The 21151-nt window shown below is 38.8% G+C and overlaps 3 protein-coding genes and 1 long non-coding RNA gene across 5 annotated transcripts; 1 reads left to right on the top strand and 3 right to left on the bottom strand.

Annotated features, from left to right (window-relative positions):
- Positions 1 to 78: 78 nt before the first annotated feature.
- On the top strand, positions 79 to 5237 carry LOC148689387 (uncharacterized). 2 transcript variants are annotated; one of them, XM_088689162.1, is made up of 5 exons: positions 79 to 428; positions 508 to 609; positions 3558 to 3638; positions 3739 to 4175; positions 4468 to 5237. In XM_088689162.1, exons 1-5 carry the CDS (start codon positions 341 to 343, stop codon positions 5071 to 5073), a joined length of 1314 nt encoding a protein of 437 aa, XP_088545288.1. In that variant the 5' UTR covers positions 79 to 340; the 3' UTR covers positions 5074 to 5237. The 2 variants fall into 2 exon arrangements, with proteins under 2 accessions (XP_088545288.1, XP_088545289.1); XM_088689163.1 differs by having other exon boundaries at positions 381 to 428; positions 508 to 665; positions 3719 to 4175.
- LOC137707792 (uncharacterized) lies at positions 389 to 3330 on the bottom strand. Its single transcript, XR_015958463.1, has 3 exons — positions 2878 to 3330; positions 2414 to 2789; positions 389 to 405 (listed from the first exon to the last, which is right to left on the bottom strand). It is a non-coding gene; the product is annotated as an uncharacterized LOC137707792 (long non-coding RNA).
- Positions 5238 to 8078: 2841 nt separating the features above from the next.
- Positions 8079 to 20339, bottom strand: LOC137707635 (vacuolar cation/proton exchanger 3-like). The gene is made up of 12 exons (XM_088689169.1): positions 20207 to 20339; positions 19864 to 20112; positions 19703 to 19770; positions 19429 to 19457; positions 18958 to 19139; positions 16668 to 16895; positions 16379 to 16513; positions 11280 to 11396; positions 11150 to 11203; positions 10873 to 10989; positions 10568 to 10731; positions 8079 to 10479 (listed from the first exon to the last, which is right to left on the bottom strand). The coding sequence occupies exons 1-11, from the start codon at positions 20318 to 20320 to the stop codon at positions 10615 to 10617; spliced, it is 1410 nt and encodes a 469-aa protein (XP_088545295.1). The 5' UTR covers positions 20321 to 20339; the 3' UTR covers positions 8079 to 10479; positions 10568 to 10614.
- LOC137731386 (uncharacterized) lies at positions 14541 to 15970 on the bottom strand. The gene is made up of 2 exons (XM_068470496.2): positions 14890 to 15970; positions 14541 to 14578 (listed from the first exon to the last, which is right to left on the bottom strand). Exons 1-2 carry the CDS (start codon positions 15968 to 15970, stop codon positions 14541 to 14543), a joined length of 1119 nt encoding a protein of 372 aa, XP_068326597.2.
- Positions 20340 to 21151: the final 812 nt, after the last annotated feature.

Below are 21151 nucleotides of genomic sequence, written 5' to 3'. Positions count from 1 at the left end.
AGTAAACTACTTCCAAATTTCCCAAAAAAAAAAAAAAAAAAAAAAAAAAAAGAAAGAAAACTGAAATTCGAAGTTTGAAAACCGAAAAAATAGCTTTCAGTTTTTTTTTTTTTTTTAATGAAACCTGAAAATTAAAAGTATTTATCAAACAAGTTTTTGGTTTTCAAATTAAAATCGTGATTACAAAACTAGCTACAGTTTACTCTTTTTCCCATAGCTACAAATTATTATAGCAAACTAATTATTTTTGAAAAATTCTTAACGTTTAAAATAAACAGATATCTTATGGGAATTAATTAACCGTTGCCCAAAATTGGCCTTTACTTCAAATAACGGAGAGATGACCCCCTTTCAACATTTGGCTCGTATGGCTTCTTCATTCCGGAGTGGAGTGGAGCTCAATTTCTGGCAACAACGGATTTATGACAGTTAGTGTACAACATACTCCCTTCGCTTTCTATTAATTATTTGCTTTCATTTTTATGACATATTTTCTTGTCTTGATAGGCATAGACATACAACCTCCTCGTCGCATCAACCATATTTCTGTAACTGTTCAAAATGAAGAAATTTCCCAAGCTAATAACGGAAGGAGGTCAATTCGCTCAGGTTTGCTATCCCCTTCCTCTCCCATCATTAACAAGTTAGGAAGTGTTGCATAAAAGGTACGATCTAATTTGGGTTATCCACTTCGAATTCCTGATTAACTTTAACCAAGGGAGTACATGATATTTATCTTTACTTGTATGTAGAAGGTCTCAATTATAACTCACATAGATGACAAGTTCGACACTAATTAGTATCACTAATACCTCCCTACCTTGCTAAATTTGAGAGATTATTAGGAGAGTTTTCTTCATTTGTGGAGATTATTGGGAGCATAAGTGCATGCTTGGTAATGAGAAATACAAAATGCGTTTGTGTTAGTTTTTAAGAATAGACCCATAAAATGAATAACATAAAATACAATATTAGCCTAGATTGTGTAAAACATTAAAGTTATTTTTCATGTGAAACTTAATAACATAATAAAAAGATAAAAACCACAAACTAAGTATAAAACAAGGTCAGAATTTTAAGAAAAGAGAAAAAATCTTGTACTCCCCCACTACCACCTTACAATGGTCTTCGCAAATAGCATCCATACCGCCATATCTCCACTACCAAGCATCATTGCCACTAGATCCTACACCTATCATCACTAGTATCTCCCATCACCACCCCATCACCGGGCCACCACGATCATAACCACCTCCACCATCTCCGCCATCATCAATCCTACTACCTCATAACCACCATTTCCACCACCCTTATTGTTAACCACACCCTCACCCATGTTACCATCATCATCGCCACTATAGATGCAAATTTCGCACAGTTGAATTGACGAAATTCCACATATAATTCAAGAAACATCGTTAATCTAATTGACAAACACCCAAAAAAGGAGGGAATGTATCCACCAAAGGGCCTCCGATGCCCAAGTCAAAAAAGTAGTTTGAGAGAAACTATGAACTTGAGAGAGTTCTGAGACGTAAATGACGATTATCGTTTTCCCTATTTGACACGACTATTTATAGACATAAACCCTAGTAGGCAACCGGGAGGGAGGTTGCAGTCCATAATAGACAAATCCTAAACCTATCTTAAATAGGACTCCAAGAATATTTATAATTTAGGATATAAGCATTGCTTGAATTCTCGAAAATTCCTTACTTATAAAATTCAAGGTTTGCATAGAGAGTTCACACAATAAAACCCAAGTATGAAAATTTTCCCATATTCTTCTTCCTTCCTCGACCTGGCAGCACTTGGGCTGCTGGCGAATTTATCATGTCATGATTACCCTTTTTGACTTTATAGCACTTGCTGACATGAGAAGATGATTGCACGATTTGGATTCACCATGCCACAATCATCTTTTGAAAATATTGATCGCACATACGACTTTACCAGGTTATGATCCCATTCGTAGTGATCTCTTAATACGAATATACCAAGTCAACATCCCATGCACCTCAATTCTCATCATTAGCTGTTTAACCCATTAAAAAAAAATACAAACTTAAATTAAGAAACAGTTGAAACGATATGATATCAACACCCCTAGCAAAAGTAAGGCCAAATGCCTTCGAAGAGATATGATATCAACTACCACATATTCCAGTGATGTTCAAGACCAAAACTTTCAAACATTAAAAACAAAAAAAATGCATTACTACCAAGAAAACTCAATGCAATACTCGCAGGCGTTGGATGCAATGAAGCTCACTTTACCACATTCCCTTCTTGCCTATAACTTTTAAGAGTCCCACAGCTTTTATGAATTGAAAAATAAGGCTTTTACAGAACATAGTCGAAAGAAAATGCGATGAGCTAAGAACAATATATTGAAAATAGACAAACAACTTACGTCTCTGTGGAAAATCTTCGTCAACTTTCAACTTCGCTCCACCTGCACACGCGCGCGCACACACACACACACACACACACACATATACAAGCATCAAATCGATGTTCACACTCTTAGCATCTAGTTAGAACAATAATTACACCAAGAAAACTTGACCTTTCAACAACCCAATTGATGTTGTATTGCAATCTATACAACCAGTGACAGATTAAAATAGCAAAACAACACCAAAAAATCCTAAATCAAATTGAAGCAGTGTAAAATCGAGATTGAAAACGCGAAAATACCCAAGCTCGACTTCACCGCCAGCTCCGGCCTCATCACACACATCGACGCCACCCCAACTCCGCTCTTCGCCTTCCCGCCGCTCCCATACCTACAAAACACATAAAAGCCGATCAAAATCCTTACGTTTCTTAGATCGAAAATTGAGGAAATTCGATTACGAGTTTGTAGAAACTAACATGGGGTTTGGAAAGAGGACGGGAAGAGGATTATGGAGATATAATTTGACAGTCGTTGGTGACCGGTGGACCGCAGCGCCGTTGCGTGAAAGAGAAGAGGGAGCGAGGATGCAGGAGGGAGGAGAGACTTCTCCAAGGGGGTGAGAGGAGAGAGGATTAATAACTTTTTTTTTTTCATAATTTTTATAAATTGTATTTTACACAACAGGCACGATATATTTATACAAAATTTACATATTATTTAAATATACTAAACGCTAGGGCCTTGTTAAGTAGCTTCTGTAAAGGCACAAAAGCCTGTTTGTCACACATTATATACTATTTAACAGATCCTATTTTTAGAGACAAAAGTTTTTGTGTCTTATGTTCTGTCAAAAAGTTATCAAGCCAAAGTATACATGTCTCACTTCTCATAGTTTCCGTGGCCGAGACAATGTACTATAAAAAAAATGAGAACTTAAATGTGTGAGGTCTAATTACTGTCATATTTAGTGGCATCCTAGGATAGGGCTTGAAGCATGTTGGTTAAAAAGTCAACTGTTGATCAAACTGGCCCTTTTAGGGTTATGAAACCCTTCTTGGTCTACAAACATTGGATTTCCATTATGCAAGTTCCATTAGGTCGGTCGTACATCTAACAACATGCTCCATGAGTTTCACCAACATTTTTTCCATTGCAGTCGGAGGTTTAGTGGAACAACTTGTTTCTCATTCAAAAAAGCAGAAGGAAGGGCTTGTTTCGAAAATCGTTGAGATACTTGGTATGCTAGTAACAATTTCATTTGTTGTAAATTGGAATTCAAATCAATTATTCAAAGCAGTTTTAGTTCTAAATATTTAGGTTTTAAATGTCGAACTCAGGAATCAAACGCATATATGAAATGAAGATTGTCCACGTCAACTCACTTGCATTTTTAAAGCTCGCGTGCGAAGAGATAAATAAAGATTTGGATATGCATCAAGTGAGTTATCCCGATGCGAATCCTGCAATCTTCGAAGCTGTTAGGAATGGGAATGTGGAGTTTATTACTCATATATGTAAAGCAAATCCTGAACTTCTGTGGCGAACAATTTACGAGGGATTGGGCATATTTCACTTTGCCATCGAATGTCGTCAAGAAAAGATTTATAACCTTCTATATGAGACCTCTGCGAAAAAGCGGGTGATACAGTGTGTCGATGGCAAAAATAATAACATGCTACACATGGTTGGGTTGTTGTCCCCATCTGCACAAGCACAACTTAATCGTATTCCAGGGGCAGCATTGCAAATGCAGCGTGAACTGCAATGGTACAAGGTTAGGATTTCTCATTCGACATAATTCTTAATTACGTTGCCTATATGACATATAAACTGAAAGAATCAAATTAAGTATTCGGGAGGTTCTGAATTTGTTTTCCCTTTTTGTAATAATCACCCAAATCAGCATCAACTATTAGGGACTGGGGGAGGGAGGGAAGAATTGGACTCGACACTTCGGGAAAATGTTCTTAACCAACTGAATTACAAGTCTCTTTATCCACTTACTAGGTGTCAATCTTAGTTTGTTTTCCTAAAATGTTTCTTACTTTTTGTTCAATGCAATGCAGGAAGTAGAGACTATTATACCTCCTAGGTTTCTTGAGTGGAGGAACAATGAAATTTTGACAGCAAGGGAACTATTCACAAAGAGTCACAGTGGATTGCTAAAGGAGGGAGAAAAATGGATGAAAGAGACAGCAACTTCTTACACTGTTGTAGGTGCTCTTATTATTACCATCATGTTTGCTGCAATAATCACAATTCCTGGAGGAAACAAAGATACCGGCTTTCCCGCATTCATCGATGAAAAATTGTTTATGTTATTTATGATTTCAGATGCTATATCACTCTTTTGTTCCACAACTGCTACGCTGACGTTTCTCGGAATTCTCACGTCACGTTACGCAGAAGATGATTTCCTAAAGTCCTTACCCACACAGATGATAATTGGTCTTGCCACTCTTTTCTTCGCTATTGCAACCATGATGATTGCGTTTTCTGCTGCCCTTCTAATTATAGTTCGTGGACATTCTTGGATTGTGATTCCAACCATACTTCTTTCAAGCGTTCCAGTCACTTTATTTGCTTGGATGCAATTCCCCCTCCTAGTTAGAATTACCATTTCTACTTACGGGAAAGGAATATTTAATAGGAATGTGGAACGTTGGTTGTAAAGCTATTTCATTCTTTTATATTTCTTATTGTATCTGTTTATGTGGGATCCTAAAATTAGAGGTGTAACTGATTTGATGGATTATATATTAAGGAATAAATTGGTGGTTTATGAGGGACCTTTCACTTACAAGTGAAGAGAAACACCACTAGACCGTATTACTAAGTGAAGTCTTTGTTTTTGTGTGTTGACTGATTCGTTTTTGTTGTTTGATGAATGATATGATTGTAGTTACTACATTACAGGTTCGAATAAGAACCCCACAAGGCACCCAACAGGATGAGCACATGAACAACTCATTCAGATTATCGCATCATCTTTAAGACAATAGACCAGTTCACTAATGAAGCCAAGAAAGAAAGGAAACGAAAAGCCATAAGTAAATTTAAATTGTAGCAAAAGCTATTTCATTACCTTCATGGCCAGTTCACAAACTGGGAATCCAGATGAAGTAGTTTTACGTCTAAGCACTATGATGTTGAACATAGATATATCAATCACAGTAAGAACTGAAAGTTTTTTCAACCTGATGCACCCAACGATAGATCTTGTCCCAACCTCTAATGTTACAGACAGTAGAGGTTTAACCATATAATGCACACCATGGCTCCCGATCGTCTTTTGATTTTCTTGTTGGATTCCATGCGATCTTGTCTCTTGAAAAGGAAAGGTTCAAAGTGCTTGCTAAAAGTTCTCCAATCTCAAAACGTATCTGAAAAAGAAACCATCTAGAGTTAGACAATATACGTACACTCGGGAAACAGACAGATTGATAGAGAACTAAAGGGAAGAGAAAGAAACAAGGCTAAGCGACTTACTTTCAGCAGTGGAACATGGAGAAACTGAGCATACACTATTTTTCCCATTCATCTCTTGAGCAAATCGTAGAAATACAAATTACTATCCTATCATGGCCTCCAAACCCTACTTGAATTCAACCATATGTCACAACAATTCTAGGTAAACTGAATGTTGACAGTTGCATTAGATAAAGTAATAAAAAAGCTGTGTACCTGAAACTCTTCTTTATCAGAAATGTGTTGACCTATTTGCCTGATAAGAACATATGTTGGCAACTTCAAAATGCGGACCAACTGAAGAAAGCAAGCCAAATGTTCATGATGAATCTGCAAGGATGGCGGTGGCTTCTGGGTTTTGGTTGCCAAAGCCTTGCTTATGGCTGTTTCTGAACCAATCTCTATACCATAAAGTGAACATTTGCTTTCAAATTTTGTTGCAGATTTACTTTCCCCCTTTAGCTTGGATGACTCTAGGAAAAACGAGGCAACGACTGTAGAAACTGAGGATGAATTCCGCCCTGCTAATTGTGCTAGAACTTCATTAATACCGCAGGCTAGTATTGGCGGTTCATAGTATTCCATAAGCAGCACAGACACCTGAAAAATACAAAATTGAAGAGAAATTTTTTATAAAGTTCCCCTAATTTGTTGTCTTCAAGATATGTTAGAAGATAAATACAATAGTTATTCACTCTGTCCTAGTAACTCAAGCCCAACAGCAATAAATCGACAAACTTCAACACAATATCAAAGCTGTTGGCTCACATCCTAACAACTAAAGCATTTCAGAGCAGTGGTAGATCGATAAACTTTATGAAAAACAGAAAACTGCATAAAAAAAATAATGTGGAACCTTCCACTGTTATCGTCATAGCATGAGTTCTGAAACACAAAGGAACAAAACTTTTACAAAGTAATTTAATGGGTTTCTACCACTATGGGCATAGAAACCAAATCTACAAGCATTCTTTGAAAAACGCCTGCAATCAAGGCCCTTTAGACCTCACAGATCACTCACAATTTCATAAAACCGAGTCGATTTTATACCCCACATGGTTTTGAAAAACTAACAATCTAAACCCCAAATTGTCACAAATTTCACCTTTCACCATAAAAACTAGAACACGTTCCATTAGAAAATACACGACCCATTTCTGAACACCCAAATCCCACATAGAATCTAATCTATACTAATACAAACCCGTTTCTGGGTCCTAAACAATTCCTTGAGAGACAAAGGGAGAGAGAAGGGGAACCTCATATTGGCCCTGGGGATCGAGGAAGTGGCGAAGGATTCCAGAAGCTTTGCAATTTTGGATTCCATAGAGCTCCAAAGAAAGCTCGAAACTTTCTTCTCTGCAACAAATTGGTGCATCGAAATCAATCGATATAATATGAATTTGATCTCAAACTTAAAAGGGTTGATAGGAAGAGATCTTACACAGTATAATTGCTTGGACTTGGGAGGAAAGCAGCTGAGATGGCATCGCCGAAGCCCTCTGAGTCTCTCAGCAGAAACACTACCTTCGAACCAACCTTGATTTTCTTTCTGCCCTTCCTTCTAACCAATGCACGGAGATGCGCGCACTTGCAATATATAGGAGTGCCACTTATTTTTTTTCTTTTTTTTTATCTATTTTAATTTTTTTGGTTTTTTTTATTGTTCCAAAAATGCCATGGCTTTAGGTCGATTTTGCACGTATAATGAAAACCGCCGTCTAAGCTATCAACCCGAATGCTGACGGAATGGTTCATGAGGTTCTTACACCATATGATCGTCACCTTCCGCCAAAATGTCGCAATATTTGCAAGGTAGACGCAAGTCACCGTGCTTTGTGCGGTTTTCGTTGTCACAGGGTCGTCTGTGATCTTCTCTGCAAATGGTGGAGGGTCATATAATGATTGACCTCGTATTGATCGACTCAAAGAATGCATCTTTGCAAATGTAGATGCTTTCTCGAAACAATAATGCTAGAGTAGCGAAATTTGTTCACCAAAACCAATGTATACTTCCGATAGGAGTTGATGATCTGAAAAAATTATAATAATATTGCGGATTGAGGATGAGAAAGAGATGTGTAATGTTTAAGGTTTGATCAGTAGTAATTTAATAATCAAATATTTCTTGCCACCTCCATTTTCATGTGCTACACTGATAGGATCAGACATGGTAAAAGGGAAATTGAAAGAAAGTAAATGCAAGAAATGGAAAAGGAAATCAAAGGAAATTCATATCTTCGTTCATAGTCTCTTTACATCATAAAAGAGGTTTAAATACACCCAAAGATAGCTAGGATTTGAGGTATGGATGGGCCTAGTGGATAGTAATGACAATAGGTGGTCTAACTAGTTGTAACTGATGCACAATAGCTTAGAGTCGCATCAATCCCACCCCCTTAAGATGAGGCTTGTCCTCAAGCCTCTCAAACTGAGAAAGACGCATGCAGCAGTCGGGAAAGAGGCCAGCCAATTTGTCCAATGGTGTACCATACTTATATGCAGTATTAGCTTTTGTATGGTCTTTAAATCACGAACCATGTCCTTCCAAAACTTCTTCAGTGTGTTCACCCAAAAAACAAATATCATTAACTCATATCCTGCCAAAATGAAATCATGCAGATTTGCCAAATACTTTGAGATGGAATAAAAGAGTTGGAGCACACTAATCTTGATAGCATTGAGCAAAAGAACAATCAGCTTTGTTGCATAACCGACCACCAACTCCCCAAAAGAATGACAATTAATGTCCAAATGGTTTTCTGCATTCTGTGCAGCTGGTACCCAAGTCTCAGTAATTGTGGTCAAGAGTAGACAACTTCGAATATTGGCGTTCAGATTTTTAGGCTTAGTAACTCCCATTGGGTGGTCAATCCCACTTGTAGCGCTACAGACAATGAGATCACTGTTGGTGCTCGTAAACAAATGCGCCCATAAATTGCAGACCCAAAGCTTAGTGAACAAGAATACCCCAAGCTTAGTGAGTGAAGGCCAATTGTTGTTCCGCAATACACCAAAAAATGTCGAAGAGATCTCCCACCAATTGAGAGATTCCATGGATGATTGAATGCCTTGATAGTCCCTGACGTAGAGCAGCGAATCGGCACCGAGCATCATATAAATTGCCATCTTATGCTGCAAAAAGAGTGCTAAATGAGCAAAACTCTTCCAATAATCGAAACATTTTGGCACACCATCAAATGGGTTTGTCATCTGGTCTACTACAGAGCAAACATGTCTGATCCAAGCTGCAGATGAACTATCACTTGTGAGGAACCATATTACAGCATACTCATTACTTTGGACTGCGTAGGTGAATAAGTGAATCAGATAAGTATTTCTCTTCCACTCTATCTTGTTTGACCCTTGTCCACATCGTGAAAGTAATGTTTGTATTCCTTCCCCATAAAGAATATGGATCATGATGATGGAGAACATCCACACTAGCCATTGAAGGAATGAGATCAGAGAAATACCTTGAAGAAAAATCTAGATTAAGTTTGAGAAGAGCAATAATCCCATTGTCATGAAAATTGAAGTAAGCAATGCCTAAACTAGCCTTTCTTGCACCAAATTGCTCCAGGAGAATATTGTTCCTGCTTTTTTGTGACTAGTCAAGGTCATTGATAGCAATTGAATAAACAACTATTGACTCGGCACCCAAGAATTGAGGCAAAGTTAGACAAAACTGTAATATCATAGTTTCCAGTGTAGCATTCCAGATTGCTATGATAATTTTCAATGCATTATCCATGAGCTTAGGATGCTCAGTCTCATTTGGAGGCTGCAACTTGGGAAGAATGATCATCCAATAGAAGTTCTCAATCTCAACAAGATTAGGAGAAAAAGAAGAGCAACCAATCTGCTCAGTACCCGCTGCTAGAGAAAGAACCATAGAAATCAACATTTGAAAATTAAGAGAAAGTGATTCTGCCATGTTTTTGAGATGATCAGTTATGTATCCACGGATAAGAACTGCAAATGCTTCCTCTTCTTGTCTAAAATTCCCATCAGTATGCCATTTCAAGTTGGCATATTTTTCCAAAAGCCTGATAATGGTTCTAGTAACACCTATGGCAAGTATCACTAGTGGTAGACAAGTAGAATGCACTGCAGGATTGATGGGGTGCAGCTGTGGGATCAATAATTGAGGGTGGTCGTCAAAATGGTTCTCCTGGGACTGGAAACAGAGCTTCACCATTCGTGTTTTAGCTAACCAATCTCCCAGATCCCATCCCGGCCGAAATTCACGCCTAGTAGTGCATAGGTGAATGAATGAAGCATGTAGATCAACATCCAAGGCACCAAAATTGCATTCCAGGTGATTATTGAGAGAACATAAGAAATCCAAATGAGTGTCCAGATTGCCCTCACCACAGCTCTTCAACAATTCATCACACAGGTCAGTTGCACTGAAAATACATTTAAGTAATTTTCCCACAAGATACTTACGAAACCACCCACGGAAATCATTAAAAAAAACAGCACGTGGGAGCCAACGAAGGAAAACCCTCCAAGTTGCAAAACAATCAGGCAAGGGATTAAACACCGTAGGTCCATTTTTCATGGTATCAAGCAAGGACAGCTGACGAAGGCCCATAAGCTGCAACCTGTCATCTGAGAGTGTGAGCCAAAAATCCATACACGGTACACCGATGTCGAACCCAATGGGAGAAATATCATGCTTCAGAGACTTACTTAACAAGGAATCACTTGCAATTAAATCACAAGAACTGGGAGCCGGACTAGTGAATACCATCAGTCCTTTGAACTTTAGGATCTCTATGTACAAAGAAGCTCGCAGCAACGATAATGTAGCAAAGAATGAGCATCAGTCCTTTGAAGTAATTAGATGTTCCCTCCTGCAAGTTCAAATGCAATCCATTCATACGCATTATGTATAGGATAAGTAGTCGCTGCAGTGCTGATACAAGGAAACAAATTCATGTCTTTCTATTGCATTTGTGCCACGAAAAGATTTATGGTTTGTTTGAATGACGAACCTGCAGCATGAAGGCTACCACCAGAACAGTTATGAAAAGTGTCGCTGTCTCAAACAATTGGAAATCTAAGTCCATAGGGCACCCCATGAACCACCCAACCACCACACAAAACGGAATCTGCAGAAATCCAGGAAAAACGGAAAACTGTTGAGCAAGAAAGAAGAACGGACAAATTATATGAAAGCATGAACAGAATCAACACGACACCACATATATGTACCAAAAAAACAAATCATAGTAAATGTCAGTCTAAATACATATGATATTTGGTACTCACTCCAAACATAGATATCTGGGTTGATGAGCCAATTGCCACTCCTAAAGTTATATCCTGCACGAAACATTGAGGCAAAGTCAACAAGGAATGATAAATCATGAGTGATTCTACCGATTGGACAATCACTTACAAGCTTGTCTTTCATGGCGAACATAACAGCACCAGCATGCTCTGCTGCGTTCCCAACAATTGGGAGCAAAATAACACTAATAAACGCAACTGGGATGCTCATTGCAACAGATGCACCCTGGAAGAAAAAAAATACAGAAACACAAGACATTCCTCGCAACAAACCCTCTAAAGAAACTAGATGTATTGTAATTGACTTTCTTATTATTCTCAAACCCCGGATTACATTCTTATATACAAAGTGTATATCACAATCCTAGTTCGTTGCCTATAATCAAGGCTAACTAGAACTAAATAAGGAAAGAAATCACTAATGAGCAATTTACAATGGTTGACCTAATCAATCTAGGATATCTTCTTTAACACTCCCCCTCAAGTTGGAGTGTATATTGATGACACCCAACTTGGTAAGTAAGACTTCAAACTGGACTGAACCCAGTGCCTTGGTAAACATGTCAGCTGGTTGGTTCGCAGTTCGTATATAGGTTGTTCTTATCATCCCTTCTTGAATCCTTTCACGCACTACATGACAGTCTATCTCTATGTGCTTTGTTCGTTCATGAAACACCGGGTTTGAGGAGATATGCAAAGCTGCTTGGTTGTCACAGAATAACGTAACAGGTTGTGCATGTTCTATTCTCAAATCTGTCAAGATGTTCTTTAACCATGTGACTTCACAACACGTAGTTGCCATAGAACGATATTCTGCTTCTGCACTGGAACGAGACACAGTGCTTTGCTTGTTCGTCTTCCAAGAAATTGGCGCTTGACCAAGTAAGATGCAATAACCAGTTATCGATCTTCTGGTGTCCTTACATCGAGCCCAATCAGCGTCACAAAATGCTTGTAGTTGTAATGACCCTGTGGAAGGAAGAAATATTCCTTGTCCAGGAGCTTGCTTGATGTACCTTAGAACTTTATGTGCTGCTTCAAGATGTGGCTGTCGTGGCTTATCCATGAACTGACTTAATACATGAACTACATAAGTGAGATCAGGTCTTGTGATGGTCAAATAGATTAATCTGCCCACGAGTCGCCTATATGAAGACGGATCACTTAATATATCCCCATCTGCTTGTGTGAGAGATAAATTTTGTTCCAAAGGAACCCGTGAGGGTTTTGCACCAAGGAACCCCGTGTCTTCCAATATTTCCAACGCATATTTGCGTTGACATAGAGTGATTCCCTTCATTGATCTTGCAACTTCTATCCCCAAGAAGTATTTAAGCTGTCCCAAATCCTTTAGTTTGAACCGTGAGGAAAGGAATTGCTTGGTGTCTTCTATCTCTTGCAAATTGTTCCCTGCAAGGATTACGTCATCAACGTAAACCAATAAAGCTATGAAACTGCCTTGACGGCTTCGGACGAACAACGATAATCAGACCGTGATTGATGAAATCCAGCAGCCTTGAGAGCAGTGGAGAGCTTGATGAACCATTGCCTCGAAGCTTGCTTTAAGCCGTAAATGGATTTATTTAGTTTGCAAACACGAGTCTCCCCCTTTCTTTCAAATCCAGGCGGCAAGGACATATAAACATCTTCATACAAATCACCATGCAGGAACACATTATTCACGTCAAGTTGGTGCAAGTGCCACCCTTGTATCGAAGCAATGCTGAGAAGAACATGAACCGTGGTCAGTTTGGCAACCGGTGCAAAATTTTCCCTATAATCAACACCCTCAATTTGACTGTATCCTTTCGCCACAAGACGTGCCTTGTATCGTTCGAGACTGCCATCAGGTTTAAGCTTGACTTTATAGACCCATTTGCAGCCAATGAGACGTTTATGTAGTGGTAAGGGCATGAGAATCCAAGTGTGGTTGGCTTGAAGGGCAGCAATTTCATGCTGCATGGCTGCACGCCACATGGGATCCTGAACAGCCTGCTAAAAACTAGTAGGTTCTTTGAGGAGGGTAAGAGTAGTGGTGAAGGCTTTATGGTGAGATGACAAACGATCATAGGACAAATAATGAGAAAGAGAATGAGAAGTACCTGGGGATGTGACCATGCTCGTGGAGGATGTGGGGGCTATACGCGAAGGAAGGGCTGCCTCAACGTGAAAGTCCTGCAAAAACGTGGATAGTTTAATCGGCCGCGTGCCTCGTCGGAGAGGAGGAGAGGCAGAAGGAGCAGGAGGGGTGGGAGAGGGTGAAGAGGGAGAAGGAGGGCTGGTGGGTGGAGTAGGGGATGGTGGAGTAGGTTCCTGTAGGTTAGGGCTGGTAGGTAATGCTTCAGAGAAAGACGCTGAAGAGGGAAGTTGAGGAGAGGAATCAATGGTCAATGGAAAAGTGGATATGGGATGTGAAGAGGATGGTGGTGACACAGCGGAAAGTTCATGATTCTGATAAGGGAATTGATCCTCAAAGAACACAACATCCCGTGAAACAAGGACCTTCTTAAGGTTGAGATCAAAGAGTCGATAACTCTTTTGACCATAGGGGTAACCAAGAAAGATACAACGGCTCGCACGAGGATCAAATTTGGAAGGTCGTTGGGCATGAGTGGAGGCGAAGCATAGACAACCAAAGACACGCAAATGAGAGTAGTTGGGTGGTTTATGGAACAATGTTTCATATGGTGTTTTCCCTTGGAGAAGAGGGGTTGGTGTTCGATTGATAAGGTATGTCGCAGCAAGAATGGCATCGCCCCAAAAGTGTTTAGGAAGTGAAGCTTGGAAAAGCAATGCTCTAGCCATGTTGAGTAAGTGCTGGTGTTTGCGTTCAGCAACACCGTTTTGTTGAGGTGTGTTAACACAGCTAGATTGATGGAGAATGCCTTTGGAGGCGTAAAAACTTGCAAGTTTAAATTCAGGACCATTATCACTGCGCACAATCTTGATTTTAGCATTGAATTGAGTTTCGACCATATGAATGAATTGGACTAAGAAAGTGCATGTATCTGACTTATGCTTCATCAAATAAACCCATGTGCTTCTACTATGGTCATCTACGATAGTAAGAAAGTATTTGGCTCCTGAAAGAGACCCAACTTGGTAACCACCCCAAATATCAATATGTATTAACTTAAAACAAGATTGACTAGAAATGGAACTTAATGAAAAAGGTAATCTGGTTTGTTTGGCTAATGGACAAATCAAACATTTATTTGAAGCACAAGATTTATGAGTGAGAAAAGGAAATAACGAAGAAGCTGTAGGAGAGGGATGTCCGAGACGTTGATGCCAACAGTTTGGAGAGGTAACTTGAACGTGATTGCATGTACCTTTCTTAGGTGGATCAAGGTAGTATAGCCCCTTCCGTTCACTGCCCATCCCAATCATCTTCCCCGAGCGTAGGTCCTGTATGATACAAGAATGGTTAAGAAATATAGTGACATAGAGTGAGTCATATGCTAACTTGCTGATGGATATTAGGTTGAGCTTAAAAAGAGGTACGCATAAGACATTGTCAAGCATAAAGTGAGGTGAGAAGATTATTTGTCCAATGTGGGTAACCTGGGCAAGAAAACCATTTGGTAATTCAACTGTATGATTTGAAACTTCCCTGGAATGGGTGAGGAGATCATGACTACAAACAATGTGGTCTGTGGCACCACTGTCTAGGATCCATACATTTTGCTTGCCATGATATGTAAAGGAGAAGGCTTTACCTGAAAGTTCTTCTATATGTGAGGAATTACCGACTTGGTTGGCAAAGGAATGGTGAGAATTTGCTGACTTGTTTTTGTTCAACATGTTGAGAATCTGCTTGCAATCTTCCTGAGAGAAGGGAAAGCTAGACATCACCTCCTTTTTGTCATGAGATGTAACCTGATTCCCTTTGGAAGAGAAGTGACGGTTTGATTCAATTTCTGCAGCTGCTTTTCTCTTGCGACAGTAGTCAAATGTGTGACCTTTCCAGCCACAGAAAGTGCATTTAAGGTGAGCACGACAGTTCTTTGTAAGATGATTTGTCTTGTTGCATTTTTCACAGCGCGGCCCTCCATCGTTTAATTCAGTGTCGCGGCCCACACCTTTTACAGCAAACACAGCCGCTTCTGGTTGAACAGTATGTTTCCCATTCGAGACTTCAGTTTGTTTCTCATGTCGAATGACAAGTGCATAGGCTTTGTTGACAGTAGGCAGTGGTTCTAACAACAAGGTGCTGCTACGAACTGTGGCATACGAATCATTTAAACCCATGAGAAACTTCATCGTTTTCTGAGTTTCAACATACGATGTTATCTCTCTCTTGGTCTCACAGCGACATGCAGGGATCGAAACCAAGGCATCACGTTCATCCCAAAGGCTCTTAAGTTTAGTAAAATAAGAGCTTACTGTCATACTGTTTTGCACACAGTCATGAATTTCGTTCTCTATATGAAAAAGTTGAACAATATTCACATGAGAAAATCTTTCTTGCAGATCAAGCCACATCTGTCGTGCATTTTTGCAGTGTATGACACTTCCCGAGATTTCTTTGGACATGGAACCAAGCAACCATGTTTTCACCAGGTTGTTGCATCGGTTCCATTGCTGTAATTCTTTAATCTGGTCATCGCTTAGTTTCTCGATCGTCCCATCGACGAGCCCTAACTTGTTTTTGACCATCAAAGCCATGGTCATGGATTGGACCCATGTGCCATAGTTGTCTTCCACAAGTGGTTGCGGCACAAGCACTGCACCAGGTTGATCCGAGTGATGAAGATAGAGTGGATGATTAGGGTTTTCCCACTTTTGATACAAAGTCATGCCTGAGGAGGTTGACTTTTCTGGTTTGTCGCCTATGGCTATAGTTGCTAGGGTTTGTATTCTTTCTTTGATGTGTTTCCCAGTTCGTTCACTCTGGTACCATCTAAAGAAACTAGATGTATTGTAATTGACTTTCTTATTATTCTCAAACCCCGGATTACATTCTTATATACAAAGTGTATATCACAATCCTAGTTCGTTGCCTATAATCAAGGCTAACTAGAACTAAATAAGGAAAGAAATCACTAATGAGCAATTTACAATGGTTGACCTAATCAATCTAGGATATCTTCTTTAACAAACCCCACAAAAATACTATAAAATTTTCAAATCATCTAAAATTGGAGGTATAAATAATAGGATGAAAACTCTAGTACAATAAGACAATGATCTAACAAAATGAATTACCTCTATAGCATTAACTAAATATTCTGAGAGGACTGAAATCACCACGGTTAGAATTGATAGCCATATTATGGATTCCCACTTAGAGATCTCAGGAGCCTCTTCATCATCTGAATTTTCTTCGGTGTGATTCTCTGACTGGTTTTGTACCAAATTCATATAAACCATTAGATCACATATAGGAGAAAGTGCACAGACTCCACTTAATCAAATTCATCACACACTTGAACAGTGAAAGCAAAAGAATTAGTAACACAGTTTGAGGTCCTTATTGGCAAAGACTTGTACTAACCTGATCAACTGAAATATATAAATTCTGCTGGCTTCTCAATTGAAAAAACAGATATGAAGCATAGGCGACGAGCATAATGCAGCTAGTGAATCTCGAAAGAGATAACTTAGACTTCCCATAGTGCAACTCTGTCCGAGTAGAGTGCAGTACTGCTGGAAAGAGCAGACCCATGACCGCCATCAATAGCAATCCAGAGTTCACTCCAGAAGTTGCCTGAGAATATAGAAACTTTGAACTTTAGTTGCTAGAAAAAGATATGGAAGATCGAATACAAAAATAAAACCAAATAAACAAAGCCCTCTTTTTTCACAGACGAAATATACCTTGTCGAACACTTGCTGATAGGAGCATATTTAGGCAACTTAGTTGGCTTGTTCTTGTGCATTTACGTTGTTATTTCTTAGTTCTTTAAGTCTTTTAAGTTATTTTCGTATGTTTTCAGGTTCTAAGGGCTAAATGAGCAAAGAAGTGCATTTTGGAGCCTTTTGGAGCACTTTTGGGCTAAGGATGGATAGCTTATGCATGGAGCCAAAGTGTTGGAAGAAATTGAAGGCCTTGTATGCACTTTAGGACACAAAACAATGGCCCTAGCCCAATTACACACCATTGCCGTAGCCTTCCCCCTCCATAACCACCAATTCCAGCCATCTTCCACATATTCTCCCTTTTGTGCCGTGCATTCTCCTTCCAATTACACCTTTCCCACTTCATCATTCAGCCACATGCTCTCCCATTCATTCACTCTTTAATCATATTCCCTAGCTGTTTTTCCATTCATTCCTTTCATTATTTCAGCCACATGCTCTCCCATTCATTCACTCTTTAATCATATTCCCTAGCTGTTTTTCCATTCATTCCCTTCATTATTTCAGCCACATGCACTCTTAATCATAGAGCCACATGCACTCTTAATCATTCAGCCACATTCTCTCTCATTCTGTCCCTATAAAACCGTGCATCCCATCACCTATAACCATCAATCCTTGGTGCCGTGCATTCCCCTTCCATTTTCCAGCATTTCCCCCATCCTGGCTGCAGCACTCCAACCATTCCTCACTCCATTCCACACATCCACATACCTTTCCACCACCTTCCAACCATTCCTCACTCCATTCCACACATCCACATACCTTTCCACCACCTTCCAACCATCAAACACTCATCCACACCCAACCTACACCCCTTGTCGTGCCTCTACACCCCCCAAAACCCATTCTACATCATCAAAACAGCCCAGAAACCATCACTATCCAATCTGCCGCAAGCAAGGGAAATGAGACAGTTTCACACAATTGTTTGGCTCTTCATTCTGAGTTGTTGAACAATTATAGGTGTATTCTATCTTATATTTCAATGTCTAATTCATGTAATCTTTGTTTTGCCTTGAGAATGATTGGCTAAATTCGTTTTGGCTAAGGGTGTATTCGAAACCATGATTATATATGTGAAATAAGTTGATTACTTCCAGTTATCGTTGCATAAGTCGTGAATACAATTTGCTTAACCGTTTGATTTAGAACTTATTCTTGTATGTTGATTGAGAGTGCACGCTTAATTTGCATGCTTGAATTTGGTGCTAGGATATAAGTTTGTTTCACCTAATCGTTATGAATTTATATTCACAAGTAGTGAAGGTCGCTAGTCACGATCATGTTAAGTAGATTCCTGGCAAGAGTTTCATGCTTTTCATAGTTACAAATGCCTTGTTGATGCTTATGATTTCCAAAGATCGTAATGTTTCTAACTTGTATCTTTATCATGCTGTTCATATAGAGAACTTGTTAGGAATAATTTGTTTGCGATGCATATTCATCCAATTCAATGATTCTAGGGAAATCTGAAGGTTAATTTAAGCGGACCTAATTAACTTGGAGTGTCGAGGTTCATAACTTATTGAATTGATAACTGGAAGTTGATTTACGTTGCATATATTTCATGTGTGGAGAAGAACCCCTTAGCTATTCCATCATCCATTGGTCTATCACAATTTGTCTTACAATCTGTCCATTTAATTTAATTTCGTCCAAACACAATCCCCCCATATTTTGTTAAGTCTTAGTCATTACAATCTATCTTATTTTGTGTTTTTAAGTATTTGGAGTCTTGTGGACTTGTTTTGAGTTTTTGTTAAGTGAGTTAAGTGTTTTAAAGGTTAGTTTTATTTATTGGAGTCAGTTTAAAGTGTTTAGCACCCCTAGTTAATCCCTGGTCAGAACGATCCCTACTTACATCATTACTACAATTGTCACAAATAGGGTTTAATTTGTGTGTCACATTCGTATCGCATCACTTGCTCCCTCTGTGAATGCACAAGTCCACCAGCAAAGAATGCGCATCCAAGCACAAGCAACATGTTCGATAGGATTGAGCCTAGTAAGGATTGTTGAACACGAATCATGCCTCTTTTCAGAGCATAAATTGATATTATCAATTCTGTTGCGTTTCCAAAGGTGGCATTTAAAAGACCTCCAACTGCAGAATTAAGTCATGATTGGAGTTATGGGTAACATTTTTGGTTCAACAAAATGGATACTAATTGTAAAGTTAGTGCAACCGCTTTCAAATTTTAAGGTTAAATGTGAAAGGAAACATGTGATGCAGGTGAAGTACCGGTTGGATGAGGAAATTTTAGTGCTCAAACCAAACTTAAAAGCTATATGAAGACTTGTGGAATCTGGCATTGATCAGTGACTCAAGCTTCAAGCTTTATGAAAACTTATGAAATGGAAAAAACAGATATTTGCATTAACAACATGCTTACCTGTTGGTCCAGTATAGCAAGCCAGTTGCCTGCATCAAAAGAAGCCAAGCTGTATTAGGAACTCAATAATGCATATTGATTGCAAGGTAAGTTGATATGGACTTCCGTCTCAAGTGCTCGCACATTAAACCCTAATACGCTAAAACACTAACAAATGTTGTTTTCTAATACATCAAGTTAACTGGATAGCTGTTCAGACATGGCTGTTGGATTCCACTCGTAACATTTCTGTTTGTAAACAAAGAGTATACAAAGAGAGTGCAAGAAATCTTACTCCGTTGCATATCCTAATCGCTCAGCCAAAGGTATGATTCCCAACAAGCTTAAAAGAAAGACCCAACCCTGAAATGCTTTGAAAGAATCAAATAAACTAGGCATACAATCGTGTGATGATCCGAGACCTTCGCACGTAGAAAAAGAATAGTGAAAACTCACATGATGGCCGGTTAATTTATCAACCACGATTGCTAAAGGGCCAAAAGGCATGAGCAAATTAATTTTGGCAGAGAAAACTACAATCCTGATGCTATCAACCACACTATTCTTCATGACATGGGGACAACAATCATTTGCACCACCAGAATAAAGATCCCTGAGGGGAGCCTCATCCAATGAATGTTTCTCACCCCCAACTAGGCTCTGATCCTCGAACTCAAACACTGATTTGGGCTGTGTTGATCCCAACTGTGGAGCCGAAATCTTTGTTACCGAAGATTATCACTGCTACCAAAAGAAAATGCCTTTGATACCATATATAGCTAAAGAATTTATAACTAACCTTAGCATGGGAATTGATTTTTATTGTAGCTGCATCGTTGTTCCTACCATTGTTGTTGTTGTTGTTGTTGTTGTTGTTGTTGTTGTTGTTGTTGTAACGGTTATCAGAATCCATGAGGTGGAAGTAAAAACTCTATGCCAAGAAATCAACAAGAATTCCATCTTCAAACATGGGCATCGCTACTTCATCACATTCTCCACAATCAACACACATACATACAATGATAGAAATCAATTAACATGAGATCTAAAAAATGTATGCCTATACATACACATAACATCTATGCATATACACCCTACCTGTTTTTAATAAAGCCCATATTGCAGACCTGGGCGTAAGCAAGTTTATTAGTGCAGCGTGCTCCCCTTCAGCACCCAAATTCAACTTCGAATACCCCTCCCCGTTCTTTACTCTAGATTAAAATATCCCTTGAATCAGAATAAATCCCAAATGATTTTTTTTTTTTTTTGTCAAGAACATGAATTTAACAACCCTAATAAAAAAAATATCACGCATCCATATACATACATACATACATATATGTATATATATTTGTATATTTATGTATGTATTCTTTACCTGTTTCTAACAAAACCCTAATGAAATTTTGGATAAGAACCCCAACAAACAAAACAAGAACCAGAATTATGGAAAGTAAAGAACTAACCTTGTGGTATAATGGAATTGCATATATATATATATATATATATATATAATATATATATATATATATATGTATATGCGTGTTTATATATAGATTCTCCAATGTGAACCCTAAAAAATCAGACCCAAAAGAACATGCATGAGAAATGTACTTTTTGTCTAGAAAAGTTCTGGGATTCCTTCCAAAGTAAACAAAAAGAATGGAAGGCAGAAGATTAAAAAAAAGGAGGTAGCTATTAAGTGCAAATTTGCAAATTGATGGTTTTGATAAAAGTGGAAATT

This window comes from Pyrus communis, chromosome 17, assembly GCF_041283825.1.
Source record: "Pyrus communis isolate YQ-2024b chromosome 17, ASM4128382v1, whole genome shotgun sequence".
In the NCBI taxonomy this organism is placed as follows: Eukaryota; Viridiplantae; Streptophyta; class Magnoliopsida; order Rosales; family Rosaceae; genus Pyrus; species Pyrus communis.
This window is presented reverse-complemented; position numbering and strand designations above follow the sequence as displayed.